Here is a 26,942-nt window from a genome sequence, read left to right as displayed (position 1 = left end):
TCAAGATCCCCACTGTCGAGCCGTCAAAATGCCACGCTACTTCCCCACAATACCTCTCCAACCCTCACAACCACTGCCTCTCCACCGAGGCTGCAAAGCATACTTTCTGAACAATCACCCGGCACTATACACCAAGCTGCGCACCTTCAGCACGCACCATGTGCATCCTTCACTCTCTTCCCATCCCGTTTCAGCGATATACCCTTGGCCGTATGTAGCACCCAGATCCTCACCTCACCCATACAGCTGCAACACAAACTAACAAGTATTCAGCCTCGACGCCATCCTCCTCCCCAAGCGCAAGCCCAACGAAACCCCCTTAGACAAAATATACGTAATGTACCACTACCTAATCCGCGGCGACTACGAAGTCCTCCGCAACGAAGTGCAAGACTTCTTCGACCACACAAACTGGCACGTCCACTCCATCCCCGATCCGCGCGACCACGATCCAGAGCGCTACGCCATACTCGCGGCTATAACGCAATACCTTGCGCATGGCATCAATCGTCGTATTAAGATCAGCCATGGGTGTCGGAAGGAGCCCTTGGGGCCATGGAAGACAGCGGCGTACGACGCCTGCTACAATGGCAGGGGCGGCCTACCAATTTTTGAAAAGCTGGAGAGGGAGCCGAAATGGGCGGGGAGGGTTAAGAGGGTAAATAATGGGTTAGAGATTTGTCAAAGTTGGAACAGTGCGGTGTGGGGAGAGAGAACGAGTATGAGGTTTGCGGCCAAGGGAATTGTGAGTATGGAGATTGTGGAGTGCTTCATTTGACGGGGTCAGAGCAAAGACGTGGTGTGTTTAGCTGGAGTTTGATATACTCTAGTTTCTTCGACGTTCATCGCGCGAGTGTTTTTAGGGAGAGAATTATTCTCTCGCGACGCTATGCCGCCTCGTCTTCGATTTCCAAGTTTCCCACTTTGAACTTCTTGCCTTTCTTGTCCGCATAGTCCCCATGGTCATGATAATCCTTCACTCTTTCCCTAACATACTCCAGACCCCTCACTGGCTCCCTTTCTTCGGCATCTTCGCCGACAAGCCCCAACCTTCTCAACAAAGGTGATGCCACAGGCTTGATATCGACCTCATTTCCCGGTCTGACAAAGTAGAACAGCCCCAGCCGATGAATATGCGCTTGATCCTCTGGTGGTCTGATTACTCTGTGGATAGTCGACTTGAAGTAGCCTGCAGACCAGAAGGACAAAGTATCACCAACATTACATATGATGCCGTTGGGAACAGGTGGAACGTACTTCCACTCTCCAGCCGGAGTTTTGAGTTGGAGACCTGCAACATCTTGACTCCAGAGTAGTGTCAAGCTTCCGAAATCAGTGTGCGCGCGAGACCAAGTATTCTGAACTTTGGCATCGTCGGCAGCGGGGCGTGGGTGGTAGATCATGTAGCGTAGATGGTCTTCTGATGCGTCGTCATAGCGATGTTGATCTGAGAAGTAGGTCTCGGGTAGTTCCAAGATCAAAGAGAAGAGCGTGAAGATCTTGGATGCTATGTCCAGAGACCGGCGCGAGAAAGACTCGATCTCTGGGCGAAAGGGGTGGAGGAAGTTGTGGGAATGGCTCGTGGGAGTTTGAAGGGATGAATTTGGGTATGTTGAGGGATTCAACGTTATCGAGGACCGCGGTGCCCATGATTTTCTTCTCGTTGGCCTTGGTTTTGCGTTAGACAAGCGTAATTTGCTTTCTAATGACATGGATATGAGGGGCGTACAGCGCGGTATCCAAAGTAGTTGCCCTTTGCGAAATCACATCGGTACTTTGGGTCGCCCTTCTCTTCTAACGGCAAGTCGAAATAAGCTTGACCGATATCATATTGACGCTCGACCTCTTCCTGCGTTAGACCAGTGCCAGTAACGCTGAAGAAGCCCGTGTGGTGCACCTTCGGCGTTGTCAGAAGGGACGTTTGTCGCACAGTATAGCTGCCAACTCACTGCGTCTCTCAGCTCTTCAGCCAGTTTTTGTTTTCCATTAGGTTCGTCATACGTAGATAGATCAATGACCTTGATCTCTGCCCAGTCTAGCTTCTTCGTTGTTTGCTTGGGCCGTCCCCACTTTGGAATGCAAGGTGGCTGTTGCAGCGTCGCTGATGGCATGTTGCTGGCAGTAGTTTCAACTTACGAGACTTGGGCGACTTGGAGTCCTGTTTGACTTTTATACATTCTGCGACGTTATTCCCGGTTATTTCTAGTCCATCGCAACGGGTTGTGTCTCGCTGCATAGATGCGGAGGTGGCGAGCACGCAATACCCCGCTTGATGATGTGCTCGCATGACAGCATCGCATAACCCATGCTCTTCTTGCAATTACCACATCGGTTTGTTCTTCTCAAACAAATGGGTGGTAAAGCATCGTTGCCAAGTCGTGCCGGCCCTGTCATCCGTTCTTGAACTGGCTATGGTCGGGCAATTTGACCGCCCCTTTTGCCGTCTTCTCCAACAACTTCGACAAAGTCTTGCCCATCCATCATCGCACCGCGCAGCCCATCCAAATCGGAACCTGGGATTTCAGCGTAGCTGTCCCAGATGATCTTTCCAAACTCATCGAACCACCATATTTTCACCCTGCTCTTTTCGATAGCTTCTTCGTCTGCCACATACACATAGTTCTGAACTCGGTTAGCCACTTCTCTGATATCGAACAGCTCTTGATCTGTGATGTTGCGATCTACATGACTCCCGTCCTCTTCCCTCTCGATTTGGTAGATGGCACTTCCATAAACAAGTTCACTACCATCTCCATACTCGTCCATTATACCCAAACCATCGGTCAGTCCGGGAATGCGAAGAAGAAGCTGATCCAGGACTTCTTGATCCAGTCCATGGAAGTCATAAAGCGCACAATCATCTAAAACATGGTTCAAACTTTTAACGCAGCCGTCCTCGATGTTAGCCCCAGAAAGTCGTGCGAGCTCAGCGTAGCTTTGGGCCATTGAGGGCTTGTAACATGTCCTTAACCAGACTGTGTTCCACCCTGAGTACCATCTGCTGATATTGTGTTCTTGGATGGTTTGATGCGGAGCAAATATCTCGTCGATTTGTTTTGTGGTGGGCGAAGGAAGAGATGCTGCACCAGGGACTTCGTCCAGTGCGCCCTGGACCCGCTTGTACAGAGGCTGGGTAGCGTCAATTTTGAGGCCAATGCAATCACGCCGTGGCATCGGGTGAGGCATGCCGCACCCATCTCTGCAGGAGGCTTGTACTGCGGTACCTCCTGGCTATTTCAATCCATCGCTGATGATGGTCGGCTGGCAGCGCAGGTCTGGTGCTTTCCCAATGTTCCTAAAGGCATGTTAATCACTTGTATCCCCATTGTGTTGTATTGAGTTGGCTTACTAGAGCGAACAGATCAAAAGGGGAGCGAACATGTCGTGTTTCGGCTTCCACCGACGCCATTATCTCTCAAAGAACCTAGGTAGAGGACACCGAGTCAAGCGAATCAGTCGCACTTTTCGCGAGTGAGTCAACAGCTTGTCATAGGAAACATCAGTGTGACTAAGGTAGGTTGCATCGATCTGACGCGCTCCTAGCACACCCAACGCGTGGACACCGCGTGTATTAGTCAGCAAGCTAGCGTAGCATCCTGACAGCGCTGACACTGTCACCCAACTCTGAGAGCTCGTAAGGCAAGCATATCTTCGCCAGCGGCGTGGACAATAGTCGATCGTAGGGTAAAATGTCAGATGCACGATGCTTTTCATAGGAAAGCTTCCTGGCCTCGTCGTGTGGAGGCCTTATCGCCAAGATACCATCGGCACTTCCGCATCCTCCGATTCCGCGTTGAGTAAGAAGTACGAGACGTTGCGCATTCCTTGCGGCGGCGGAAGACACCTGACAGCCGATAACTTTTCAAGCTTTCCTTCATGCACAACTGCACGCCTGGAATCCAAACAACTACAAACTCAGTTCCATCCAATTGTAGAACGACCGAGAGATGGTACTAGCGGCGCCAAAGCCACCGATTGTCTTGGGGATCTGGTGATGTCATTAGTCACGGCAGAATTTCGCCGTAGCGCGCAGGAACCCGATCTGCAAGTAGTAAGGACGGAGTTCCGACTCATGATTGTGTCTGTGTTCTAGTAGGCTGCACCCTGGGTGAATGCAGTGATGAAGAGTCGGGATGCATGCAAAGGACCGAAAGAGAAAAGGAATGTGAGGTATATAGAGTAGTTGGACGGACGTCCGTTGCGCATATAATCACATTGCAGCTCTCCTCGTTTTGTATACATTTACCCGCAGCACCTTCCACACGTTCGTCTAGCCAGAATCTCAGTACCTCAGCCCGCGTGTCCCAGATCCACGCCTTGGTCGAACATCCACCCTGCCTTCAAAATGCCGTCCGCTACACAACCTCTCAACATCCTGATATCAGGCTCCGGCATCGCCGGTCCTGTAACAGCGTACTGGTTGCACCGCTTCATGCCCACCTGCCAGATCACCATCGTAGAGCGATCACCGGAACCAAGATTAGGCGGACAAGCCGTCGATCTACGCTCTTCAGCTCTGCCCATCGTAAAGAAGATGGGAATCCTGGAAAAGGTGAAAGAGAAGACTACTACAGAAGTTGGCATGCAATTCGTTTACCGAGATGGAGAAAGGCGTGCAACGTTTGAGGCCACTGGAGAGGAAGAGAGACAAAGTGGTAAGACACCTAGCTTCCGTGCATAGCACCCAACGAAAGATAAAAGAGAACATTGTCAGGTCAGTATCAGAGTTCAAAACTAACTCATCATAGCAACAAGCGAGTACGAAATCCTAAGAGGAGATATGGCACGCATTGTCTACGAGCTCACACTATCCAACCCAAACATCAAATACGTCTTCGGCGAAATGGCCACAGAGGTCCAACAAGACGAATCCAAAGGCAGCAAAGCACTTGTCACTTTCGCAAACGGCAAGCTCCCACCTACTGAATTTGACGTCGTCATCGGCGCCGATGGCCAAATGTCGCGAACCCGGCGCATCGTGTTCGGCCACGGACCCAAGAACGACGACTATCTGCACCGTCTCGGTCAGTACTCTGCTCTCTTCACCATGCCTCGCGAACCCGTCGATACCCAGTATGCACAGTGGTACAACGCCTCGCGCGGCCGACTGTTCCTTCTACGACCTGACCAGTACGGCACTACGCGTGCGTATCTCGCCATTACCGATGGAGATCTTAGCCGCTTCGAAGAAATAGACAGACTGTTGAAGAAAGGGACTAGGGAGGAGCAGCAAGCGTGGTTCGAGAAGGAGTTCGAGGGTGCAGGATGGCAGACTGAGCGTTGTATACGCGAGATGAAGAAGGCGGATGACTTCTACATGCAGCAGATTGCGCAGGTCAGGATGGATACTTGGCACAAGGGGTGTGTGGCCTTGGTGGGCGATGCAGCGTATTGCCCCAGTCCGATTTCTGGTGTTGTAAGTTACCCTCAGCCGTTGTTCTCAACACTAAAGCTTCATGCTAATGTCATAACTAGGGCACTGGTGCAGCGATCGTAGGCGCGTACGTTCTTGCAGGCGAAATCTCGCGCTCTCAAGATGACATCCCCGCCGCGCTCACCAACTACGAACGCATTACCCGCGAATATGTCGACAAGGCGCAGAAACTCATCCCCGGAGCCCCGCAAATCGCAAACCCGCAGACGGAATGGGGAATCAAGGTCTTCAACACCGTGACCGGGACTTTGTCACATCCGTTCATCCAGAAGTTCAGTGGTGTGATTGGAAAGATCATCCCAGCATTTGGGTCATCAAAGATTTGGAGCCCGCCGGAGTATGGGTCGTGAGGAGTGTGGATGGATGATGTGTTGGAATTTCAGGGTGGATTGATCTCGCGCGATATAATTCTGTGAAGAGCTTTTAATGCATTCATCAACTGTTAGCCTGGCGAACGTCCATCAAGCGAATATTCATGGCAGAATGAGTTATTTAGATCGAGGCCAGCACTGACGTTCTCGACTCGTCTACTCGGCAAGCAGGTCTACACCAACGCTTTTCAGCGCGTCGACCGCCCATACAGGATACTTATCCTTTTCCCTGTTGTACAGATCACCAAAGAAATCCTTGACAAATTGTGGGTAGCGATCCTGCACGATGGCCTCCCTCGCTTCCCTCATCAAATTTAATTGGTAGTAGACGTTGTGCATGGTGAGAAGGTGGGCACCAGCCGTCTCCTTCGCGGTGACGTGGTATATGTAGGCTCGAGTGATACCCAGTCCGCCATCGGACGTCGGACGGCAGCAGGTGCATCGGCAACCTTCTTCGATCGGGCTGAAGTCTTCGGAGTACATGGCATTACGAAGGTTGAGGGAGCCGCGTGATGTGATGGCGTTGCCGAATCGCTAGATGTTGTTAGCATGGGTCTGTGATGAATAGGGAGAAGACCTTACGGCGGTTCGTGTTGGCCAGACACAGTCAAACATGTCGGCGCCGAGTGCGACGGAGACGACCAGATCTTCTGGATATCCCTGAGTTGGTCAGTAAGCTGTAATAGAGCGGAGGGCGTCTAAAACTTACAACACCCATAACATATCGCGGCTTCTTCTCAGGAAGCAGGTCGGTACATGTCTTCACGACTTCGCAATAGGCCGCCTTTTCCTCACCACCAGAAAGGCCCCCTATCGCGATGCCTGGTGTATCTCGCGCAACCATCTCGGCAGTGCATTCTTTCCGCATGTCCAGGTCCAGGCCACCTTGTATGATACAGAAAAGGTTCTGTCGGTCTGGGTATTTATGCGCTTGTATGCAGCGGTCAAGCCAGCGTACCGAGCGTTCCATGGCTTCCTTCATACGCGCATGGTCAGGCGAGGTGGTTGCGATAACGTCGTCGAGTTGCATGATTATGTCGGAGCCGATTGAGTTCTGGAGGGAGATGGAGTGTTCGGGTGTGAGCAGCATGGGCGACCCATCGTGGGGGCTGAGGAAACGAACACCTTCTTCGGTGACTTTGGCGAGTTTGAGGAGCGATACCATCTGGAAACTGGTGTTGGCGTCAGTTATGGTGCGTTCGTTCATCACGTTGGAGGCATGACCCACCCACCACTATCTGCAGGAGTCAGCACTTCCGTCTTTCCATCCCTATACGCTGTGGCATGGTGCACCTGTGAGGATATTGTGTGGCCAGGACTGGAGCTTATGCGCGCCGCCTATGGCATCGAGTGTCGCTTGTCCTGGCTTAAGGCCTCTCCCACATGTCAGCAGTGGCTGGCATGGTGGCAGAACGTCGGCCGTACAGGTGATATGTGTTGTTTAGACATAGCCGGCAACCCTGATCTTCGAGTTGATCGGGCGTGAGGCCTTTGAGCGAGGCCTGCGTCGCAACGGGCATGAAGATGGGGAGGGGTACAGGGCCATGAGGCAGATGCAGCGTTGCCGCGCGTGCTTTGGTGACCTGCGCTTGTCAGGGGATGACCAAGACACGAAACTGACACGATACATACCGAGCACTTTCCCAGCAGCTCAAAAGTGAGGGCCGAAGGCATTGAGACGGGCGCCATGATGCGATTGGAGACGCGACCTGCAGCCGATGAGTCGCTTCAGCTGCAGCCCGTAGTGTTGCGGCCCGTTCGCTTAGCGCGACTTCCCCGTGTCAATCGTCATGCAATCCCAGATCCAGTCTCGGGACCAGCCGAGCGCACCGGAACATAGTGAAGCAGTTGGTAGTGTTCAATCGGCGAGAAATCACGCTTGGACTTGTTCAGAGAACTCACGCGGTTGACATCAGCAGTGACTGTACGTTCATTCCTTCATAAATCTGTCAAGGCAGGCTAGACTACCCAGCTTTACATTGGAACAAGGGAAGGCCAGACTACAAATAACCAACTCTAGATGAACAACTTCGAGCCTTGATACTTCGTCTTCTCCCTGTACACAGTAGACTTGAGCGAAGCCTCAAGCTCTCGCTTCGGGAAACCTTTGAGAGATCGTGCGTACGTTGCGACAGAGTGCGAAATGAGCTTGGTGTTGACGACCCACGCAGTGACGTTGAGGTTTGAAATATCGTCGCAAAGCTGATGGTAGCAAGGATCATACCAGTCCCCAGCCTTGCCCCCAAACATCTCTACTTCCTCCTCGGTCTTGATACCCTCGGCCCCTGTAGCAATGCCACCACCGGGGATTCCGTTGCGAATGAAGCCGTCGTAATCGCTGCGGCCATCAAAGGGAATGAAAGTGTAGTTCAGACCTTGATCCTCGTACCACTTGATGTACAGATCCCGCAACTCTTCTGAGCCGTTCGGGTTCACCGCGTTTGTAGCATTGTAGATTTGGTAGGCGAAGTTGGGGCTGGTACAAGTTAGTCACATTACATGCGCCACGCGTACGGTGATTTCGCTTACCTAGCCATCATATCGTAATCCATGAAGAGGCGGATCTTCTGGTTCTCCTTCTCGGGCAGAGAGGCGACATAGTAGTTGGATCCGAGTAGGCCTTCCTCCTCACCCGCCCACCATGCAAACCTCACACAGTTGGTAACGTTGAACTTGGTAAGTTGAGTAGCAATTTCGAGCAGCGACATTGTGCCTGTTCCATCATCGTTGATACCAGGCCCTTCGGTGACACTGTCGGAATGGCCGCCGAGCATGACGCAGTTGTCCGGATCGCCAGCCGTTGTCTGCGCAATGATGTTGACCGTCAGAATGGTGTTCACTTCAGCGTCAATGTAGGCGATCGCATCCACGCGCTTTCCCTTTTCGAGCTTCTTCAAAATTGGTTCAGCTTCTTCACCGGACAACCCGAATGTAGCTACATGATCGGGAGACGGCGTTCCGAGGGTGCCCGAAACGCTGTCTTTCTCATAGTTGTAGACAATGGCAGCAGAAGCGCCTTTGCGACCTGCATGCTCGGACTTAGTACCAAAGGGGCAGACTCCACGTTTGATGAATGCGATGTTTCCGGCTACTGAGTCTGGGTAATCCGACGCCTGACAACCGTCATTCTCAACAAAAACGAGGTCGCCGTGTACAGGCTCTTTGTCCTTTGTGGGAGGCGTTAAGCCCATGGGATGGGCAGACTTCGGCACGACATCGCCAATGACAAGACGCGACTCAAAGACATTGCCGGACACAGCTGGGAAGGTTTGATTGGTGATTGTGTAGTAGTCGCCAAGTTGAAGGATAGTTTCATAGATGTAAGATAGCGTTCCGAGGTGGCCTGCGACTTCATCAGCATCAGCGTACAACAAATCACGTGCGCAAACGTACCAGCACTCCCGATGACTCTGGTGGGATGGTTGTATTCCTCTTCACCGAGCTTCGCAATCTCGTACATCTTCTTGGCGCGTGCCATCAATCTGTCCCCACTGATGAGGTCTTGGAGCTCGGTCGAGTTGACCAACGGTTTGGTCCCATGTGGATGTCCGAGTGGCGCTTGATTGCCGGACGACATAAGCGGGATCTGGAGCGCCGTCGCGCTTGTGATGGCTGCGCACAGCGCAAAGCCAGAGGAGAAGACCATGTTGTGAGTTACGGAGATGGATGGGTTTGGAAACGAGATGGGATGGAAGAGGGTTGTTTGTGTGTTTATGGATGAGTCGCTGTTGCCATGCCGCTAACACGCGCCTCGCGATAAGGCCTGTCCCGTGCACAGTACCAGGTGACTGCTTTTGCTTGAGCATATGTCAAATACATGATGGCTTTTTGTATGTATTGAAGCCTTGTCAAGCTTTGCGATGTGCAGAGGGAAGATCAAGTCGTGAGGGCATAGTTGCGCATCCAGCCGGCGTTACCATGCTGTTGCTAGTCTCTCATCATATGCAAGGTACAATACATGCGGACCGCCAGGAACCAATCAAGTCTAGATGAACAACAACTCCCCCATCGCATCATGGAATGTCTGCAGACTGATGTGTGTAAGTACATAGTTTCAACAGCAGTAGACGTTCGGTCCTCTCTAAATCGTCATCAGCAACCTGTCGGCCCTTCTCAACATTGCGATCGATGACGGTTCATGCGGTTGTCAGTAGCCAACGCGTTGGAACCAGCGCTTGTATTCCATGTAGCGCCATCGATGCGAATGACCTCTGGTAGCTCGAAGTGTGTCGGTGGCCATCAAATAGCTCGCATGTGCATTGCGGAGATCGAGACCCTTCCCCTTATTGCTGCTAAACCTGAGATGTGGAGTCTCGGCCCACGTCAATGTGCATGGAGCTGAAACCTTGTTCTGGACTCCGCATCGTAGTGCAGCCAAGGCGTGTCAAGCATTGCCAGGGACGTTGCGCGGTGCTTGGTGACGTGTTCTACTGAAGATAAGCTTAGCTAGACACTGAATTACCATGAATCGGTGCCAAAAAGAACCAATGAAGACCAATTGGCTGCGAACGGCGCGCGCTGCTGCAGAGTTACGGTGTAAACGCGCTGCGACATTTTCGTTGTTTGGCGATCATAGCGTCGAGGCTGTGTGTTGTGGACGCGCCCGCCCCGTTGCGAACTGCACCTCGTAAACAAGGAAGCAGTTAGTATACTCGTCCCGAAATGACGCCCGGCCCTTTTACAATGTCTAGTCCCACCGGCCCTCTTGTCTTTCTTTTTCACTTACTCTCTATCAACTCCTCTCCAATTACGGCATTACAAACTGCAACCGCTGCAGGGCAACTCGTTCGCCCGCCCTGAAACCCAAGCCAGTGCATTCAACTCTTGCACTTGGCGCACCCTAAAAACCACCCCTTGGGCAATCTTCGTATACCAAAGCCATGGCGCACCGCTCGAGAAGCTCGCGAGACTACCCCGACGGCTCAAGGCACCGCTCGTCGCGCGACCGAGGATATACCAGCGAGAAGCCACGCTCCGTCCCTCCCTCCGATCGCCGTGACAGGCGCGGCTCGTCTCTGCCACAGTACAACCACAATGGACACAAGGTGACCCCCGGACTTCACCCCGAGGGCGAAAGTGGCCGCAGGGGTTTCAACCCGGTCAAGTTCCTGGTCATCAGCGGCAGGAGTAGCAGCACGATGTCTATGCTAGTGAACTGCCTATGGCCCATTGTACCTGTAGCAATTGCACTGGTAAGCGGCACACAAGAGAATATGTTTCTTGTACTAACCGACTATAACAGCACTTTGCGAGGCCCGAATGGCATCTAGCGATCTTCATTACCAACTACATTGCCATGCTTCCTGCAGCCAACTTGCTCGGTTTCGCTGGCCAGGAGTTCTCGCGCAAGATGCCAAACAAGGCCTTTGCTGTCGTTCTCGAGACAACATTCGGTTCCGTTGTCGAAGTTATCCTGTTCATGGTCTTGCTCAAAACCTCCAACGGCGACTCAAACGTGCAGGTTATCAAGGCTGCTATATTGGGGTCTATCTTGGCCAACCTGCTCCTCTGCCTTGGTACCTGGTAAGTGTCTGTTCGATGCTCGATCAAGCACTCACTAATTTGCTCCAGTTTCATTGCCGGTGGTGTCAAGCATGACGTCCAAGAGTTCCATAGTGCTGTCTCTGAGAACGGTAGTGGCTTGATGCTCGTAGCTGCTAGTAGGCCGATCCTCCTCTTGGCTCGTCAAAGTACCAATGCTAACCTTAATAGCCGCGCTCGTACTTCCCGCTGTCTTCTACGCATACCTCTTCCAAAACCCCGATTACGAACAGACTGTTGATATCGCCTATAACACTCGACTGATATCCCGCGGTGTCGCCATCATCTCCATCGTTGGCTACCTAGTCTACTTGTATTACCAGACCGTATCTCACGATGGGTTGCTCCATGAGATCTACGAGGCAGACGACCACAAGGACAAGGACCGCCACGAGGAATTGGCTAAGCCCAAGCTTACCCTGACCGAAGTGATTGTTGCTCTTCTCGTCTCACTGGCCTGCGTTGCACTCGTCGCTATCTTCCTCGTCCTCGAAATCCCGCATATAGTAGAGCGAGGAGTTAGTGACTCCTTCGTCGGACTTATCCTTATCCCGCTGGTTGAGAAGATCGCCGAGCACCTCCTCGCCATTGACGAAGCCTATGACAATCAGATCAACATGGCCCTTGCCCATGTTCTCGGTGCCTCTATCCAGACCGCCCTGTTCAACGCACCCCTTGTGGTACTGGTTGGTTGGGGTATTGGTGTTGGCATGGACTACAACTTCGCCATCTTCGATGCCGTTGCCCTGGTTCTGGCGGTCCTGGCGGTTGGCTCATTCCTCCGCGACAGAAGCTCGAACTACCTGGAGGGTGTGCTCTGCGTGATGACGTACGTCATCATTGCAGTATGTGCGTTCTACTTCCCCAACCCTGCACACCACGGTGCTTCTGGGGGCAGCGCCGAGGGTGGCGCTGAGGGTGGCCACTAAACAAAACGTTCAGATGGCTGCATCTGTAAAGCCACAGGGCTTACTTCAAATTGATATTCACACAGCGGTGGTGTTGTGGAGTTTCGTTGCAAATGGGCTACGAGGAGGATGGCCGGGTTTTCCTACATGTAGCAAGCATCTGTGATGCATTTCTTTGAGCAGTCTTCTTTTCCAGCAGTTTTAATTAGCGAGCGAGAGATACCAATATGACATACGAGATTGACACTGTTTATCCCCTGAGCAATGAATGGTGTTGGTGATGGCCGCAAGTTCCCATGTGCTGCGTTGGCGCCAAACCCTTTGTGACTAGAGTCCTGTGCACGGGCCTCCACACAGATTAGGCGAATAATCGCGCCTGCCCTCCCGACATTTCTACTCTCCAGCGACAATCCAACTAACCCGACAGCCACCGCCCCTTCCCACGACAACCTCTTCTCCCAGCTCACACAACAAGTCGCCAAAATGGGTCGCGTCCGAACTAAGACCGTCAAGAAGTCCGCCAAGGTCATTATTGAGCGTTACTACCCCAAGTTGTCGCTCGACTTCGAGACCAACAAGAGGATCTGTGATGAGATCGCCATCATTGCCTCCAAGAGGCTCCGAAACAAGATTGCCGGATACACCACTCACTTGTACGTACCGACACTGGGGCTGGGACAATGGCAATGAGGGGCTGGTTCTGGAAGCTTGAATGGCCTGCGCAGAGGAGCGTTGTGCCATGCCTATGCGCAGGCTCTTGGGCACTTCAGAGGACAGCTCTTCAACCGCCCCAACCGCAGCCCCGCTTTGAGCAGCGTGCTCTCTTGCACCAAGCATCAAGCTAACAACTCGCAGGATGAAGCGTATCCAGCGTGGTCCCGTCCGTGGTATTTCCTTCAAGCTCCAAGAAGAGGAGCGTGAGCGAAAGGACCAGTACGTCCCCGAGATCTCCGCTCTCGACTTCACCCAGAACAGCGAGTCTGGCTCGCTCGACGTCGACCAGGAGACCAAGGACCTGCTCAAGAGCATGGGCGTACGCTACTCCATACCCATATTACCTCAAGCATCTCACTAACACTGTCCATAGTTCGACAGCATCCCCACCAACGTCATTGCCGTCTCCCAACAACAGATTGTCGAGCGCGGTCCCCGCCGCTTCAACGACCGCCCCGCCCGCTCGTAAATACGAATGCACACGCGCGACACGACGGTCTCCCTTCTTCCTCCTTTCTCGGCTTACTGAAAATATGGTGTCTGGGAAAGGGTCTCTTCTGCCACGACTATGGCATGGTTTTACGGCTATATACGGCGGCATGATGATCAGGAGTCAATGAAACAAAAGGTTCTCCCCCACTAGGTGTCGCTGAGTCTGAGTGTTGCAAGACACGAAGATGATGCTTGATTGCCATTTCCCCTGTCCATGCTCCCTGTGTGATGCGATGGTGTTGTGATGACGAACAAAGAGATAGCTCAAGTTCAGGTAAGTGAATTCCATTGCCGGTCTCAACAGCACTATCAAAAGGGAACGATACTTATGTGCCTCGTGATGCCAATAGCTTCCCGTTCAGATGGAACAAATTCACACATTATCTCAATCTATCGCCCAATGCTGGTCCTTATGTGTAGTATGTTGAGTGTATCAAGGCTCGATGAATTTAGTCTATGCCGCATGGAACCCAATTCTGCTTCAAGAAACCACCAACGAAAACATCCCCAGAACATTGTCGACATCACCACACCGTTCAAGGCCACGCTCCGGTGTATGTTTTCTGTCTGCCACTACTACCGCCAGCGACGTAGTAGTCCTCCACGTCCTCAGCTCTAGCATTCTTATCGGCTTCCTTTGTGACATCGCTGTTGTTCTTCCGACCGCGACTTGTGCCCGCACCCAAGACCGCCTGATGCAGACTACTCCGCTTTTCCGACTCCGCAGTAACAGGCCGCATGGCACTCGTGGAGGAAGTCTTGGGCGTCGCTGGCACTGCTCTAATTGTGTCGAATGGATACGTCTCGGGCTCGGGTGCTGCGACCCAAGTTGGGCCAGGTCCATATTCTAGGCTTGGACGTGAATGCTCTTGCTGAGGCTGCAAGTCCTGTTTGACAGCGCGCCTTTGATTGCCCGAATACTGTTTTGGAGGTGGCGTTGGGGTACCAGAGCCAGTAGGAGATGACGGTGTTGTTGCTTTGGCTGTGCCGTTTTGCTTGCGAAGACGATCAAAGGAGTAGTAGAGGGCGATCATGATGAGGGGTACTACGAAGAAGACCCCTACAACGATGCCGGCTATCTTTGGACTGGATAGAGCCATTATAGTCTTCTGTCTGGTGATTTGTAGAGATAGCTGAGTAGTCTTGGGGATTTGGAAGTAGTGGAGTGGTAAGTCCCCCGTGTTTTAAGGACTATGAACGTGGTCTTATCAACTGGATGGGGAAGGATCTGGAAGCGGGTCACACAAACGCATGTTCATTCTGTTTGTGGATGCTCGATGTGGTAGCCGTCGGGTAGGTGCATGTTACACGTAGAACTTTCGAATGCATCTAGTGAGAGCTATGGTTTTGGCATGACGCGCACTGTAACATCATGATTCTTGAATCCATGCCATATATGCATACATGCCATGATCATGATGATTTTGGAACTAATTGCAAGACCTAGCACTTGCGAACCTGGAGAGTACTTACATAGCCCCGCCTTCAACTAGGTCTGCCTGAACAAGCTTTTCACAGCCCTCTCCAACCGGCTCTCTCGCTTCTCTTTCAACTTCACCCATACATATAGCCCTGGTTTCCCCTTCAAAGACCAGGGCAACTTGCCCTTGTCATCCCTCCAGTGAACCATCCATCGCTCCTTTTCCAACGACGGGTTTTCAAGCATCAGTTCCCACCTGTAGCTCGACCCGCGAAACGGATACACCAGATGAGGGAAGTGAGCGGGAAGTCGACCACACCCACATACCTTCTCATCATGGAGCCTTTTCAAGCGGAAAGCAATCTTCCGAACGTTACATGTCGTCGTTGGAAATGGTGGGTTAAGAACTGAAGCCCGAAGACACCAGTGGTTGGCTGGGGCATGCTTTCCATTACACATTCCTGGAGCTATGAGACAATTCATTGCTGTGACGAGTCCAATGACATTGCTGTATGTTGTTCGGATGCGATAATGGTCAGATGCCACAGAATCGCTTGGAGGATAGAGGGGTGCGGGCATGTCCTGTACTTGGCTCATGTAACGCGCGATTTGTGCCGGATTCAGTGTCTCGACCATCTGCAAGACATCGTCTTCGCCTTCTAGGTCTTCTAATCCGATGGTCAGTCTGGCCAGGTGAAGCTCTAGTACTGGTGCCATGGCTTGCAGAATGCCCATTATAGTAGGCCGATCGAGCATTGCCCAGCGCGGTATTCCGATCGTGAGGTGCATCAGCGAGGCGAAGCTCGTCGGCCGGAGCGGTTGAAGCTTCATTGGCGTTGCGTTGACGGAGAACTGGATCGTGCGTAGGATGGAAGGGGCCATGCGGACGGCTTCGGAGGTCATCTCGTTGTAGATCTGGGGGCAGGAGAGCATGAGCCCAATGTATGTCTTGTAGGGCGCGTTTGGTAGGAAGCTATCGGGTTCCATGTGGCTGTATATGAGCAAGCGTATCTCCGCTGGTAGTGCAAGCAAGTGGCATGGCGTCGCAGCTGTGGCTTGGGAACGCCTGTCTCGACTTTTGATCAGCTTCATGTCGTATTGGGTCGATGGTGGTGTGCCGTTAACGTAGAAAGTGGAACGAAGTTGCTTGCGAGGCAGGGACTTTTCGCGTGGTGATAAAAGCTAGTTGTGGAAATATCTCTTCGTTGCTACTGTCTCCTTCACTGTCAAACGCCCATCAAAGTAGCGTCTCCCGTGCCTTGAAAGACTTTTGAATGCCATTAACTCGGCGCAAACCAGGTCTCAGCGTCACCATGGATACAAACTCTTGAACAATGTAACGGCACGATTGATAAAAGGAGGCCCAGTGCTTTCAGCTCCAATTTTGTCATCTAGGTTCTCGCGTATACCCTGAGTGTCCTTCTGGAAAGGATACCATTGCGATCCAACGGAAGCATGATTCTTTCAGGCTATCAGAATAACCGAGATCGCTCCAGAGAAGATGTGTTTTCTAGAAGGCATGTGCTGCTGCTGTTCCCAGGCATGTGGCACGTAAGGCAACCAAAGCCGGAAGCGATGACTTCCCTAGATGGCGAAGAGGACCAGCGTGCTGTAACCCATACATATTTAAATCAATATTTTCGCAATGATGACATGTAACTCTGGATCGAGACGAGCGTACTGAGCGCAGATGAAATGAGGATGATACTGCAGGAACGCGACAGGAAGGGGTTCGTCACTCAAGCGCACCCCGGGCGCATACCAACGCGCAGCGATGCGGTGCAGGAACGTATAACGCCGTAGCGCGCAGCACCAGGGGGTTAATAGGGGTGTAATAGGCTGTCGCGTCTTTAATGTGCTATTAGAGGCCTATTATCTAATATTTAGCTAATAAGAAGATATTATTAGTAATATTATAATATAAGATAATAGCTTTTACGCGCTGTTAGGTAACTTAAAAGATACTATTACTACGCTTATTAGAGGTAATAGAAGTTACTTCTAACTACTTTTATATTAAATTCTAGAAGATTCTAGTAAAGTATACTAAGAATTACCTATATAGAGAGTTCTTAATAAGTAAATATTTACTAAATTTAACTATAAGTATACTTAGAAAGTATAGCGCGTTAGTATATATAAAACTACTCTACTTCTAACGTCTCTTCTATTATTATTAATATTCTTAGTACTACTATTATAGTAGTAGTAGTAATATTACTACCTTTCTATATTAAGATAGAAAGTACTACCTAATTTCTTAATAGGCTTAAAATTTAATATTAATTATACTTCTAACAGCTCTCTATTAGTAATTACGCCTCTAATAGCTTTTACTTAATAAATAAAAAATAGAGACTTATTACACTGTAAAAGCTATCTTAGAAAATTTAAGTATTCTTATAATATTCTACCTCTAACAACCCCCCTACGGTGCGCGCAACAGCGCGTCGCAGCTATTGCTAACAGAAGAGGAACTGACAAGATAAAGCACTCAATAGATGTCTTGATAGAAGGTTGTGAGCGGAAGCGCTAACTATGACGTTCACCCGAGGTTCCAAGCTTGTTGGGGCCGAGTCATGTGGGTCACGTGTCTTTCCAATGCTCACCCCGAATTTACTTGGCACGCTAGCGACGCGAGCGTGAATGTTTTTGCCTACCGCCCTCACGCTCCGACAACCCAACCACCCCGCAACCTTTTGACCCGGCCACGAACCTCACCTTACAACCCCATCGAAATCCATCGAGATCTGTTTCCGTTCTCATCCATACTGATCCACAAGTAGACAATTTACTTCTTTCGGTATATCAGGTCATATATCGCGCTTGGATCACTATGTCACCTGCCGCGATCAGCCAGACCGCTGTTACCTCACCTTCGCCGCCACAACAGCCCCACACACCGACTTGTACGTGTAAACTGTGGAAACATCTCTTGACCATGAACTAACGTGCCGTACAGCGAATGCTATACCTGCATCAAAACATTTCGATGACATCTTCCACGCCAAGTTCATGCACATCATCCAAGAATGGAAGAATGATCCATCTCGCGGCCAGCTAACTCAGAAGGATCGAAAGACCTTTATCGAGAATGCCTTCTTTGAGACCGATGAACTGTATTTCGGCCGGCGTATGATGACTGATCTTGAGATCAAGCTTCGCGCCCTTACCAAGGTCTTCTACAAAGTCCTCGCAGAAGAACCCTGGTCCGAGGACTGGATACGCGCTCCTGATGTTGAGCGTAAGCTTTCCAAGTTTGAGATGCACGAAGATTCCGTAGCTCTCGCCAAGGAGTATGGCTTTACCACACCTCGTGAGGCTGTCAAGGCGGCTCGCGAGGCTGGTATCAAGAACGCCGAGACTTACAAAGAGGCTCAAAAGGAAGGCAAGACACTCAAGGACATCAAACTCGATCGGGGCCCGTTCGACGATATTGAGATTGTCTACATCGCCGGCACGGTCTCGTCATCTGCTACAAGCAAGATCGACCGCAGTAGCATCTATCCAGTTTCTGTATCTTCAGTCGCCAATGTCCTTCAGAACCATATCTGTAGGGACATGGTTAGACCGTTCTCAATGGCTGAGCGCTTTGTCAACTGCACCGATACCAAGGAACTAGAAGACATGCGCCGCTTCGCATGTAATGTCTGCGATTTTTGTCCTCATCTTCTCGACAACGACAACGTCAGCCTTCTCGTTATTCTGCTCATCCTGTCGCGTTCTGACTGCTGTCGTCGCTTTGAGGCCAATGGCATTCGCATTGAAGGTTCCACGATTAGTCACCGCAAGGCTGAGTGCATGAAGAACAAGATGGGCTGGAAGACATCCGAGGACAAGAAGCCCTACGACAACTTCGCTCAAGAGTTCCAGACCCGTGTCAAGAATGCTTGCTTCCCGGCTCCCCGAGCTCAGCGCATCGGTGGTCGAAAGCCGCCGCGCAACTCTTCTGGCCCAGCGACTCCTCCAATCTACGCCCAGCCTCACATGGGTTACGTCGCGCCTCCACAGGTTCGCACCGACCACGCAAATACTGGCATCAACGTTCCTGCTCCGTCTGCACAAAACAGTTTCGCGCAACCTGCTGTCCCAACAATCAAGGACCAGCGTGGTCGCGAATCAACTGGTGCCGGTAACAGTGCCGCCGAACCCATGGATCTTTCCTGAATTGTTTAGCGTGTCATCGACGGGCTTCGCAAGCTCATTTTCAAGAATCATTACTGCATGGCTAAGGCGTTCTTTAGGTACCTTGGGGTCTGCATATGGGTTCAAAAACGGCGTTCCATGCATCATGTCCGATTTACCTACGTGGTTGCCATATTCTGCATGCTTCAGTGTACTCATAGTCACTTTCCTGTAAATAGTCATACTGTCGGTATATAGCCATCTAATACATACATATCTGAATGCAGAATTCAGGCCATACAACCGAGGCATCTTCCAGTAGATGTTCGTGTTTCGAAACAAGCTACATTGTGGAGCTTGCAAAGGATGTTAATATGTCATCGTATTGTTGTTTTGATCCGACAATAAGTTGAAGCTATCCTACTGCTGCATTAGAGCGAATATAAGGTGTTTGGGAAATACACTAACATTAGGATCACTATATAGAGTTACTAGACCGCGTTTTGTTGCCCTGCTCTGCATCAACATTCTACCGTAATAAGTTGAAGCTATAAGACATCATCGTAACATCTTGCCAGCATGAAGTGTTGCTTCATCCCAGCTGACTCCACTCGTGGAATCAGCTAGACTGCCAAGCCAAGTGTGTATCAAACTGACTGCGATGCGGCTCGGACGTCGTTCCGCTCAACAACTGACTCACTCAAGACAACATCACAATGGAGCTCAACAACTTCGAATTCCTAGCCTTCTTCCTGTGCTCAAGCATCTTTGGTCTACTCTGCGCAGTTTGGTCTACAGTACGTCAATTTGAAGCATTAACCCAGGTCTCATACTAACAGCTCCAGACTGAACTCATCCGTGATCGCGAGATCATCCTCTTGATCGGTGTCTTTGTCGCAGTCGCGATCGCGCTTCTCGCACGTCTATCCACTGGCAAGGCGCTCACCAAATTCCTCACAAACGACGTTGGCGGCGTACACGAGAAACAGCTTCGCGATCTCAGTGAAGCCCATCGCCGTCACGTCGCGAGCGTAAAGCACGAGTTCAATCGCGAGAACCTTCGCCTTCGTAACGACATCAACTACGCCGCTATGAAATTCGACCGCCTATGCAACGAGCACGACTACATGTCTAGCATGTACCAGCAGCAGATGCACCACACTCAAGAACAAGACGACCGCATCGAGTACCTCGAGAAGAAGCTTCAGGAGTTCGGACAGTCTACCCCCGTTACTCGCGCTCCTTTCTCCGCGCCGCACTCTCAGATCAGCTTCTCGCTTCCGCCACGTCGCCAGCGATCTGATGAGGCCTTCAACTACGTTCCTGTGAAGGGCTCGCTGTCTCAGGTTGTTGAGAGCAAGGATGAATAAGATTTGACCCGTGGTCGTCGCTCGTGCGGATTAGCACGGCCAGGTCGCCTGATACATAGCTAGATGATTGGGAACGCGCTGGTGAGACGAGTGCAGGGCGGTCATCGATTTGGATATCCGTGCTAGACTAGATCTCATAGGATACTAATGAAATGGGTTTATCTCAAAGCCATAGCTCACTTTCGTGTGAAGCGCAATGCTTTCGACGTGGCAATGCTGTGCCTACAACGCAAGTGACCAGGTCGGGTGTCTCATCTGCGCCATGGAAACACTAGTGTTTGCACAAACCATTCGCGACGCTCGTCCACGTTCAGAACTTATAAGCATGTTATATTTCTTACGACAGCAACTTCTTTAACACAATTGACTCAGCCATGACGGAAGAAGAGAGACGTACGCTCATGAGCGCCGATATTCCCACGATCCAAAAGATACACACTGCCATCGCCGCTATCCAACCAAGCACGGCAATGACGCTATTCCAGCAGCGCAGGCTTCTGTATCTCTGTTTGCGTCTGAAAAGCGAGATAGACATACCTATCGGATGGTGGTTGATTGAAGACGTAGAAAGCCCAATTTCTGATTCCCAAGTCTGGTGCGACGTTGATGCCGAGCTTGGTATACCAGAATCAGAAGATCATCCCTACCAGGTAGCCAGTCAGGACACAGGGACAGAAGAAGATGGGAATTATCTATCTCGTAGTAGCAGCAGAAGTAGATCGAGAGGAAGAAGAAGGACGATATGAGGCCGTCCAGTGATGTTGCGCAACTACAGAGAGAATGAAAGCAATTGGTGACGCGATATTCCCTGGGTGGGGTGTAGTTAATGGCTTGAGTATGGGTTACGAGTGCCATACGATTATCAAATGAAAGGTTAATGAAGAGCCCTGTATTCAACAATTCAGTCACTTACATGCGTTCCACTCTACTGAAGCCATGCTTTATGCCCAAAGCGATGACTGGCTCACCTATTCAAAGAAGGAGACAGGGATATGAGCTTGAAGACTGACATATGAATTGCGGTGATCAATCGCGCAAGCTTGGCATCATGATGGACATCAGTATGCTGATTGTTTTACGTGCCACATCGTGAAGGAACTTGCTCGCAGCAAACAAGTCCAGTATATCAGTGCAGAATGAGAAGCATCAGAGCACCATCAAGATCATTCTGCTCGTCACTCAGCGCCATAACATGGCATCCAAAAACCTCAGCTACCCACCGGAGAAGGCCGCCGTCATCAACAAGCTTTCTCAAGCCATCAAAGCGTTCGACACCAGCGTTCCCGCCTCTTTCCAGGAGCATCGCCGCTACCTGTACCTGCTTGAGCGCCTCAGAAACGAGATAACCGACCAGGTTAATGAATGGAAGGGACAAAACCCTAATGCTCCACCCTACAAGACCTTCAGGCTTGGGGTTGACGCCGAGTTAGACATACCGGTTGATCCTTACCAGGAGACACCACCTCCGAAGGCGGAACTCTGGACGCCGAACCAAACTTGCCCAGAATGCGGGAAGCCTAGATAGTGCAGGGACAGTACGTAGGTGGCAGTCGAGTCTGCTGAACACGTAGCTACAGGCAGCACTTGCTAAGAATGATGAGTGTTTCGTAGAGATGTTTTCGTGATATGCCATACACTTGTCATTTCCAATAAATACGATACATGCGCAGGGAAACAAGGGTATATGTCTAATCAGGGTACAGGACGGGTGGCGTATATAACAGTGCTGGTAGAAGGGTATCATAACAAGAACAGACGCATACTGAACTCCAACAGCAGGAAGCAAAAGCAATAAACAGTTGCAGACGCATGACCCGAGAAATACAAAGTGACATGAAGCTCAGTGCTTCCTCTTTGATCCTTTACGACTCAAACCGGTGCGCGATGCGTATACAGGCGGGTGATCATCCGGGCTTTCAGAGTCTGTTGCAAAGGCATCGACATAGCGAGATTGCATGGATGGACGACGACCATCGCCTAGAGGTCGGGCAGATGGAAGTGAACCCTCGACGGTGCGCAGATCCCATGGGTCTTGCGATGCTGACTGCGGCGACATCATTGTGGCTGCTGCGAACGGGTTGTCTTGACTGATGGATGGACGCCTAGCAGATGGCGGCCGAGCGTAATCTTGGTTGAAGTTCGCTGGGAAGGATAGCGGCGGAGGCGCGCGTTTCCTCGAGCTGGAAGGCCTGTAAGACTCTGTAGGCACCTGAGTATCGAGCACTGGAGGGCTTGGCTGCGAGACACTTGGACGGCGCTTGCTGGGAGTGCGAGTCAATCCAGCGGGACGCGTGTTAGAGGTAAGACTGTCGTGGCGAGCCATCGACTCGCGGCGTGTGGAGAGGGAACGATCGCCGCCACGCGGGTCCCAGTATGCAGCCGGCTTCTCTTGTTGGTTTTTACGGGCTGCCAGCTCCTCCTCTCGCTCCCTGGCCTCTGCAATCTGCCTTTCGCTCCGCATCTGTTGTTCCTCGGCTTTGATCAAGCGTCGTTGATCTGCTAGCTCAGCTGACGTCATAGAGGAGGATTGTCTGCGTGATGCGTTCGGCCGCTTCTTCGTATAGTCGATCGTTGGAGGGCTTGATTTCTCCTTCTTACGATCTTGGGCCTTCTTGGCTTCCAAGTCCTTCCTCTCTTGTCTGAGGCGTTCTTCCTCCTTAACACGACGAAGTTCTTCCCTGGCCAACGCTCGATCTTTCTCCTTCTCAGCGAAGAGCTTTTCTGCCCTCTCATTCGCGCGGCCGTCTGCACGGGCGGGTTCGAAATGTACGCGTCTGGCAGTATCTTCTCTGTCACGCTCATCAGCCACCCGTCGGTCAGACTCTTCTTGATGCCGACCTGACTTGGACTGCCTTTGTCGCTCGTCGCCAGTCTTGGTGCGACGAGCGCCTTCAGGTGGGCCCGAGCTAGTGTAAGACGAGCTCGAGTGATCAGCAAAGGCGTCGTAGTCGAGTGGATGTGGGCGGTCTGATGTGTACGTCTCTCGTGGAGCAACCCTGGCCGTCCGGTATGGATCAGATGACATACCACCCTGACGCTGAGGCGGCGAGGACGGAACAGCAGTAGGTGGGTTGTGAATCACCGTGGAAGAGCGTTTTGTACTTCGCTGCCTAGCCGGTGGGTCGTACTCTGCGTCCGACGCGACGTAAAGCGAGGGTGTCTGACTGGAAGACGCTGACGGAACATGGCGAGAGCTTTGACCGTATGGTGCAGTAGGAGTTGTAAGGTAGCTGCTGTGATGATCGAAGGACGCTGGTGGAGGCAAGGGGGCTTCCGGGAAACCAGTTCGGTAGGTGTAGGAGGCATCAGAGCCTACTGAATCAACAGCGATATCACGAGATCCAACAGAGCCGAGTGAAGACCGATCGTAGGGCTTGGTAGAGACCGAAAGTAATGGGTATTTCTTGCCTTTGTTATCTTTCTTTGAGCCAACCTGTATGAAGATCTCGCTGCTGATCGGTCGTTGGCCATCCCGAGTTGAGGGACGGCTACCACTGCCAGACGGACGACGTGTTTGAACCAAGTATGTTGAAGTGGTGGGAGTTGGTGGATTCGTCGGAGACGGTGTGCCCATGGAGCCATTTCTAGGAATGTATCGAATGGGCACGACGATTGCGTCTCGGCATGGTCTATCACCACGTGCTTTCGCACAAAGGCAGGCTCGCGTAGATGTCAGGGGTCGCCCATCAGGGGTGAACTCCTCGCGCTCCTCGATCCGACACATGATGGCGATGTGTAATGGGTTAAGTCGGAGTTGATAGATATCCTAGAGGCGAGGATGATAATAGAACACCTTGCCTCAAGCTTTAGTCTTGGGCTGGATGCTCTCGGTGAAGTATGATGTCAAACCAGCTTATCCGGGGTAATGAACCCGTCGGGGGATAGGCAGATATGGAAGTACCGGACGGTAAGGATGTCTTGATGACGTGTGTATCCAGATCACACAAAGTGTAAACTGATCAGGATACGGGTCGATTTGCGTAGTTTGGATGTTTTGGCGATATTGGGGAGACTGAGGGTATTTGAGGAACAGGTGACGGCCCGACTAAGACAAGCGGCAAGTAGGATGAGTGTACTCGTAGATTCAAGGACACATGGGCCGAAAAGCGAAAGAGTCAGAGCGGCGAAGGGGTAATAATAGAGAGGATCATGTGCAGGGAGCTATGCAGCTTCGAGGAAAGTAAAGTGCAGCCCTACTGGGCGAGGGTTCCTTTTAAGTGCAAGGCGGCGCAGGTTGTAGCCTGGAAAAGTGCACAATGAGTGGACAAGGAGCAGATTTACCACAGATGACCGAAACGGGCGGGCAGAAAAAAAGTGCCAGTGCCAGGCGGCCGCAGCGGCAGGCAGGACGGAATGCATGAACATGATCCGGGCGTCTTTGGGGCCATTCCTTAGGGCTGCGCAGCGGTGAATTGCACAGCCTGCGAGCGACCGAAGACACCGCCCAGCCGCGAGTGGGCCGTGGTTCTGACCGGTGCCCTGTGCCTGAGGGTGATGAAGAGGGAGACTGACCCGATGCAATTGGGGAATTGGAAAAATTGTCGCAACTGGTAGCCGGTTTGCGCATCCGCGCGGCCGCACAACCTGTCTCAGACTCGATGGGCAGCAATAAACTGCCGGTGCTCGAGCGCACCCCGTCCTCCCCGTCACCATCCCTCAAGCTCGGTTTTAGTGACTTCGCCTGATGACATCCTCCTTTGATGAAGACATAGAGGCCGTGCTAGTGCTGTTAGCGATGAAAGAAATCCGGATCGCCAGCTCTCAGCTGAAAGACTGGCGAATGATGGTAGGGGCTATGCAGTCATTCCCGTGTCGTGAGGCAGGCGGGCCTCCATGCCAGGCACCAGAAGCCGGGCATTTTGCTGATCGGCGCCCAATGCCCGACCATATTGCTTTGCCTCGAGTAGTGATATGGATAGAGGGAAGGGTGCTTGGCCGCTCAACTGGCTGTGGGGCATCACGTTGCGGCGGGCGCTAAAGGGAGACGGGATGCACCCACGCTGCACGCGAGCAGCGGACGCATCGTTCGCATACAGGCCTCATGCGTCGCGTTCTCAAACTTCGACACCGCGATTATATTGCGCGTCGCTAGTTTTCTTGCATTTCTTGCAGAATCGCGCAAGAGGTGCTCACGAATGGCCTGATGCGCATCATTGATGAGGGCGGGGAGGCGAATTGCTGAGCATGTGAGCTCGTGGCCACCTTGCTGCCTTGACCCAGCCGAAGTCGGGAAAGAGCATTCGACAGTGTGCGTCGCACCTGCCCGCGGGAGGTGAGTCTTCGTCAGCGCCTTCTTCCAACCCTCAATTAGCGCCAACTCGTAGCACTTGAGGTAGCACCGAGAGGCTGCAATTGACCGACCGCAACAACAGATTGACCTCCTTACAAATTTCCACCGCCGTCAGCGTGAATGCGACAGTCCCACAAACATCTTTGTTTGCCGGATGTGGCGGTCATCCGATGCATGCTGCTTGCGAGCCGTTTGGTGGCACCCCCCTGGCCCCTGGCCTTTCCATCGCTTCACAGCCTCAGCCACCAGCCGTAAGAGTTGCGCTTTCCGTCACCTTTCTGATACTTTGGGGGTTGAATCCTTCGACTGGCGAGTAACTACCAAGTGGCTAGGAGACGAGCCGCTCCCTCAATCTGCGACACCGCTATTTGCGTTAACGGATCCCAAAAGGGAACTGGCCTGATGAAGGTGCGCATGGCCACACATCGAGCAGCCACACTTCGGCGTTGGTCTCGCGCGCTCTTTCATCCGCGGACGAAGCAATGGATGACGGGGTAAGATTGGGTTGTAATTGGCAGAATTGGAGCGTGTACTATGCACATGCCAGTCTTCACAAGGCGTTACCATGAGCTTGAAAGACTCGGTACTGTTCGGATATCGCACCTTTCACGTTGCTTGCCAGATGCTCTTCCGGCTAACAGGTCCCACTGTCACGAGGATTTCATTCCACCGTCTTTTCACGAACGGCGTACCGGCTAATCTCCATGGTGCACTCAACGTCCACCGATATTACTACCTCAGCCACGACGCCTCAACAGACTAGGCCGACAATGGCCTCAGGCGTGCTGTGCCACACCATATCGCCAATCCGCTATCAGTGTCACATAGCTGCTCAGCCTCCATGACGGCTTCCACACGCGAAAATTTACTTTCTTCAAACTTTGTCCACGCTATCGGTGGCTGAAGAACCGCTGCGAACTTGAGAGCTACGAGAGCTCACCGCCTGCTTGTACATTGCGTACATGTAGGTAAAATTTAGTCTGTCCAGCCGATGTCATCGCTGCAGTGCTGAAGACTACACCCTACTGAGAAGCGACCTCGCACTCGAGAATGATCGCACTGCTGCTGAAACGTATCGCTTGGCAGCGCTACACTTACCAACATGTGGGAAGCGAAGGGTACGGGGCGGAAGCGTCTCACTGTCTCTTTACTGTTCGGATGTGCTGATTAAGGTAATCGAGTTCGGACAAACAGCCCATTGCAGTGTTAACTCCATCTTGCTGATGTCTCATAAGCAAGTCTATCCGACACTTCCATCAAAACTAAGCCACGTTTCT

At 51.8% G+C, this 26,942-nt stretch overlaps 11 protein-coding genes across 11 annotated transcripts; 6 read left to right on the top strand and 5 right to left on the bottom strand.

Moving 5' to 3' along the window:
• Nucleotides 1-887: 887 nt before the first annotated feature.
• Nucleotides 888-2,111, bottom strand: J4E88_005482 (uncharacterized protein; the record flags this gene model as incomplete). The annotated part of the gene is made up of 3 exons (XM_049399118.1): nt 888-1,541; nt 1,730-1,897; nt 1,950-2,111. The coding sequence occupies 3 exons, from the start codon at nt 2,109-2,111 to the stop codon at nt 888-890; spliced, it is 984 nt and encodes a 327-aa protein (XP_049254909.1).
• A 2,234-nt stretch (nt 2,112-4,345) lies between these two features.
• On the top strand, nt 4,346-5,784 carry J4E88_005481 (uncharacterized protein; the record flags this gene model as incomplete). The annotated part of the gene is made up of 3 exons (XM_049399117.1): nt 4,346-4,655; nt 4,749-5,416; nt 5,476-5,784. 3 exons carry the CDS (start codon nt 4,346-4,348, stop codon nt 5,782-5,784), a joined length of 1,287 nt encoding a protein of 428 aa, XP_049254908.1.
• Nucleotides 5,785-5,961: 177 nt separating this feature from the next.
• On the bottom strand, nt 5,962-7,494 carry J4E88_005480 (uncharacterized protein; the record flags this gene model as incomplete). Its single annotated transcript, XM_049399116.1, has 7 exons — nt 5,962-6,339; nt 6,388-6,465; nt 6,515-6,977; nt 7,034-7,043; nt 7,099-7,181; nt 7,231-7,388; nt 7,438-7,494. The coding sequence occupies 7 exons, from the start codon at nt 7,492-7,494 to the stop codon at nt 5,962-5,964; spliced, it is 1,227 nt and encodes a 408-aa protein (XP_049254907.1).
• A 327-nt stretch (nt 7,495-7,821) lies between these two features.
• On the bottom strand, nt 7,822-9,451 carry J4E88_005479 (uncharacterized protein; the record flags this gene model as incomplete). Its single annotated transcript, XM_049399115.1, has 3 exons — nt 7,822-8,281; nt 8,335-9,148; nt 9,199-9,451. 3 exons carry the CDS (start codon nt 9,449-9,451, stop codon nt 7,822-7,824), a joined length of 1,527 nt encoding a protein of 508 aa, XP_049254906.1.
• Nucleotides 9,452-10,685: 1,234 nt separating this feature from the next.
• On the top strand, nt 10,686-12,275 carry J4E88_005478 (uncharacterized protein; the record flags this gene model as incomplete). Its single annotated transcript, XM_049399114.1, has 4 exons — nt 10,686-10,997; nt 11,048-11,328; nt 11,377-11,465; nt 11,518-12,275. 4 exons carry the CDS (start codon nt 10,686-10,688, stop codon nt 12,273-12,275), a joined length of 1,440 nt encoding a protein of 479 aa, XP_049254905.1.
• A 462-nt stretch (nt 12,276-12,737) lies between these two features.
• RPS17 (40S ribosomal protein S17) lies at nt 12,738-13,437 on the top strand (the record flags this gene model as incomplete). The annotated part of the gene is made up of 3 exons (XM_049399113.1): nt 12,738-12,907; nt 13,110-13,287; nt 13,342-13,437. 3 exons carry the CDS (start codon nt 12,738-12,740, stop codon nt 13,435-13,437), a joined length of 444 nt encoding a protein of 147 aa, XP_049254904.1.
• Nucleotides 13,438-13,996: 559 nt separating this feature from the next.
• Nucleotides 13,997-15,867, bottom strand: J4E88_005476 (uncharacterized protein; the record flags this gene model as incomplete). Its single annotated transcript, XM_049399112.1, has 2 exons — nt 13,997-14,520; nt 15,357-15,867. 2 exons carry the CDS (start codon nt 15,865-15,867, stop codon nt 13,997-13,999), a joined length of 1,035 nt encoding a protein of 344 aa, XP_049254903.1.
• Nucleotides 15,868-17,716: 1,849 nt separating this feature from the next.
• On the top strand, nt 17,717-19,047 carry J4E88_005475 (uncharacterized protein; the record flags this gene model as incomplete). The annotated part of the gene is made up of 2 exons (XM_049399111.1): nt 17,717-17,789; nt 17,843-19,047. The coding sequence occupies 2 exons, from the start codon at nt 17,717-17,719 to the stop codon at nt 19,045-19,047; spliced, it is 1,278 nt and encodes a 425-aa protein (XP_049254902.1).
• A 674-nt stretch (nt 19,048-19,721) lies between these two features.
• On the top strand, nt 19,722-20,375 carry J4E88_005474 (uncharacterized protein; the record flags this gene model as incomplete). Its single annotated transcript, XM_049399110.1, has 2 exons — nt 19,722-19,802; nt 19,851-20,375. 2 exons carry the CDS (start codon nt 19,722-19,724, stop codon nt 20,373-20,375), a joined length of 606 nt encoding a protein of 201 aa, XP_049254901.1.
• Nucleotides 20,376-21,387: 1,012 nt separating this feature from the next.
• On the top strand, nt 21,388-21,900 carry J4E88_005473 (uncharacterized protein; the record flags this gene model as incomplete). Its single annotated transcript, XM_049399109.1, has 2 exons — nt 21,388-21,436; nt 21,485-21,900. The coding sequence occupies 2 exons, from the start codon at nt 21,388-21,390 to the stop codon at nt 21,898-21,900; spliced, it is 465 nt and encodes a 154-aa protein (XP_049254900.1).
• Nucleotides 21,901-22,215: 315 nt separating this feature from the next.
• Nucleotides 22,216-23,949, bottom strand: J4E88_005472 (uncharacterized protein; the record flags this gene model as incomplete). The annotated part of the gene is made up of 1 exon (XM_049399108.1): nt 22,216-23,949. One exon carries the CDS (start codon nt 23,947-23,949, stop codon nt 22,216-22,218), a length of 1,734 nt encoding a protein of 577 aa, XP_049254899.1.
• Between the last annotated feature and the right edge of the window lie 2,993 nt (nt 23,950-26,942).

Source organism: Alternaria novae-zelandiae (genome assembly GCF_023758075.1).
Source record: "Alternaria novae-zelandiae strain BMP 2774 chromosome Unknown scaffold_10, whole genome shotgun sequence".
Classification (NCBI taxonomy): Eukaryota; Fungi; Ascomycota; class Dothideomycetes; order Pleosporales; family Pleosporaceae; genus Alternaria; species Alternaria novae-zelandiae.
The sequence above is the reverse complement of the archived record's forward strand: the minus strand, read 5'-3'. Positions and strand labels throughout refer to the sequence as shown.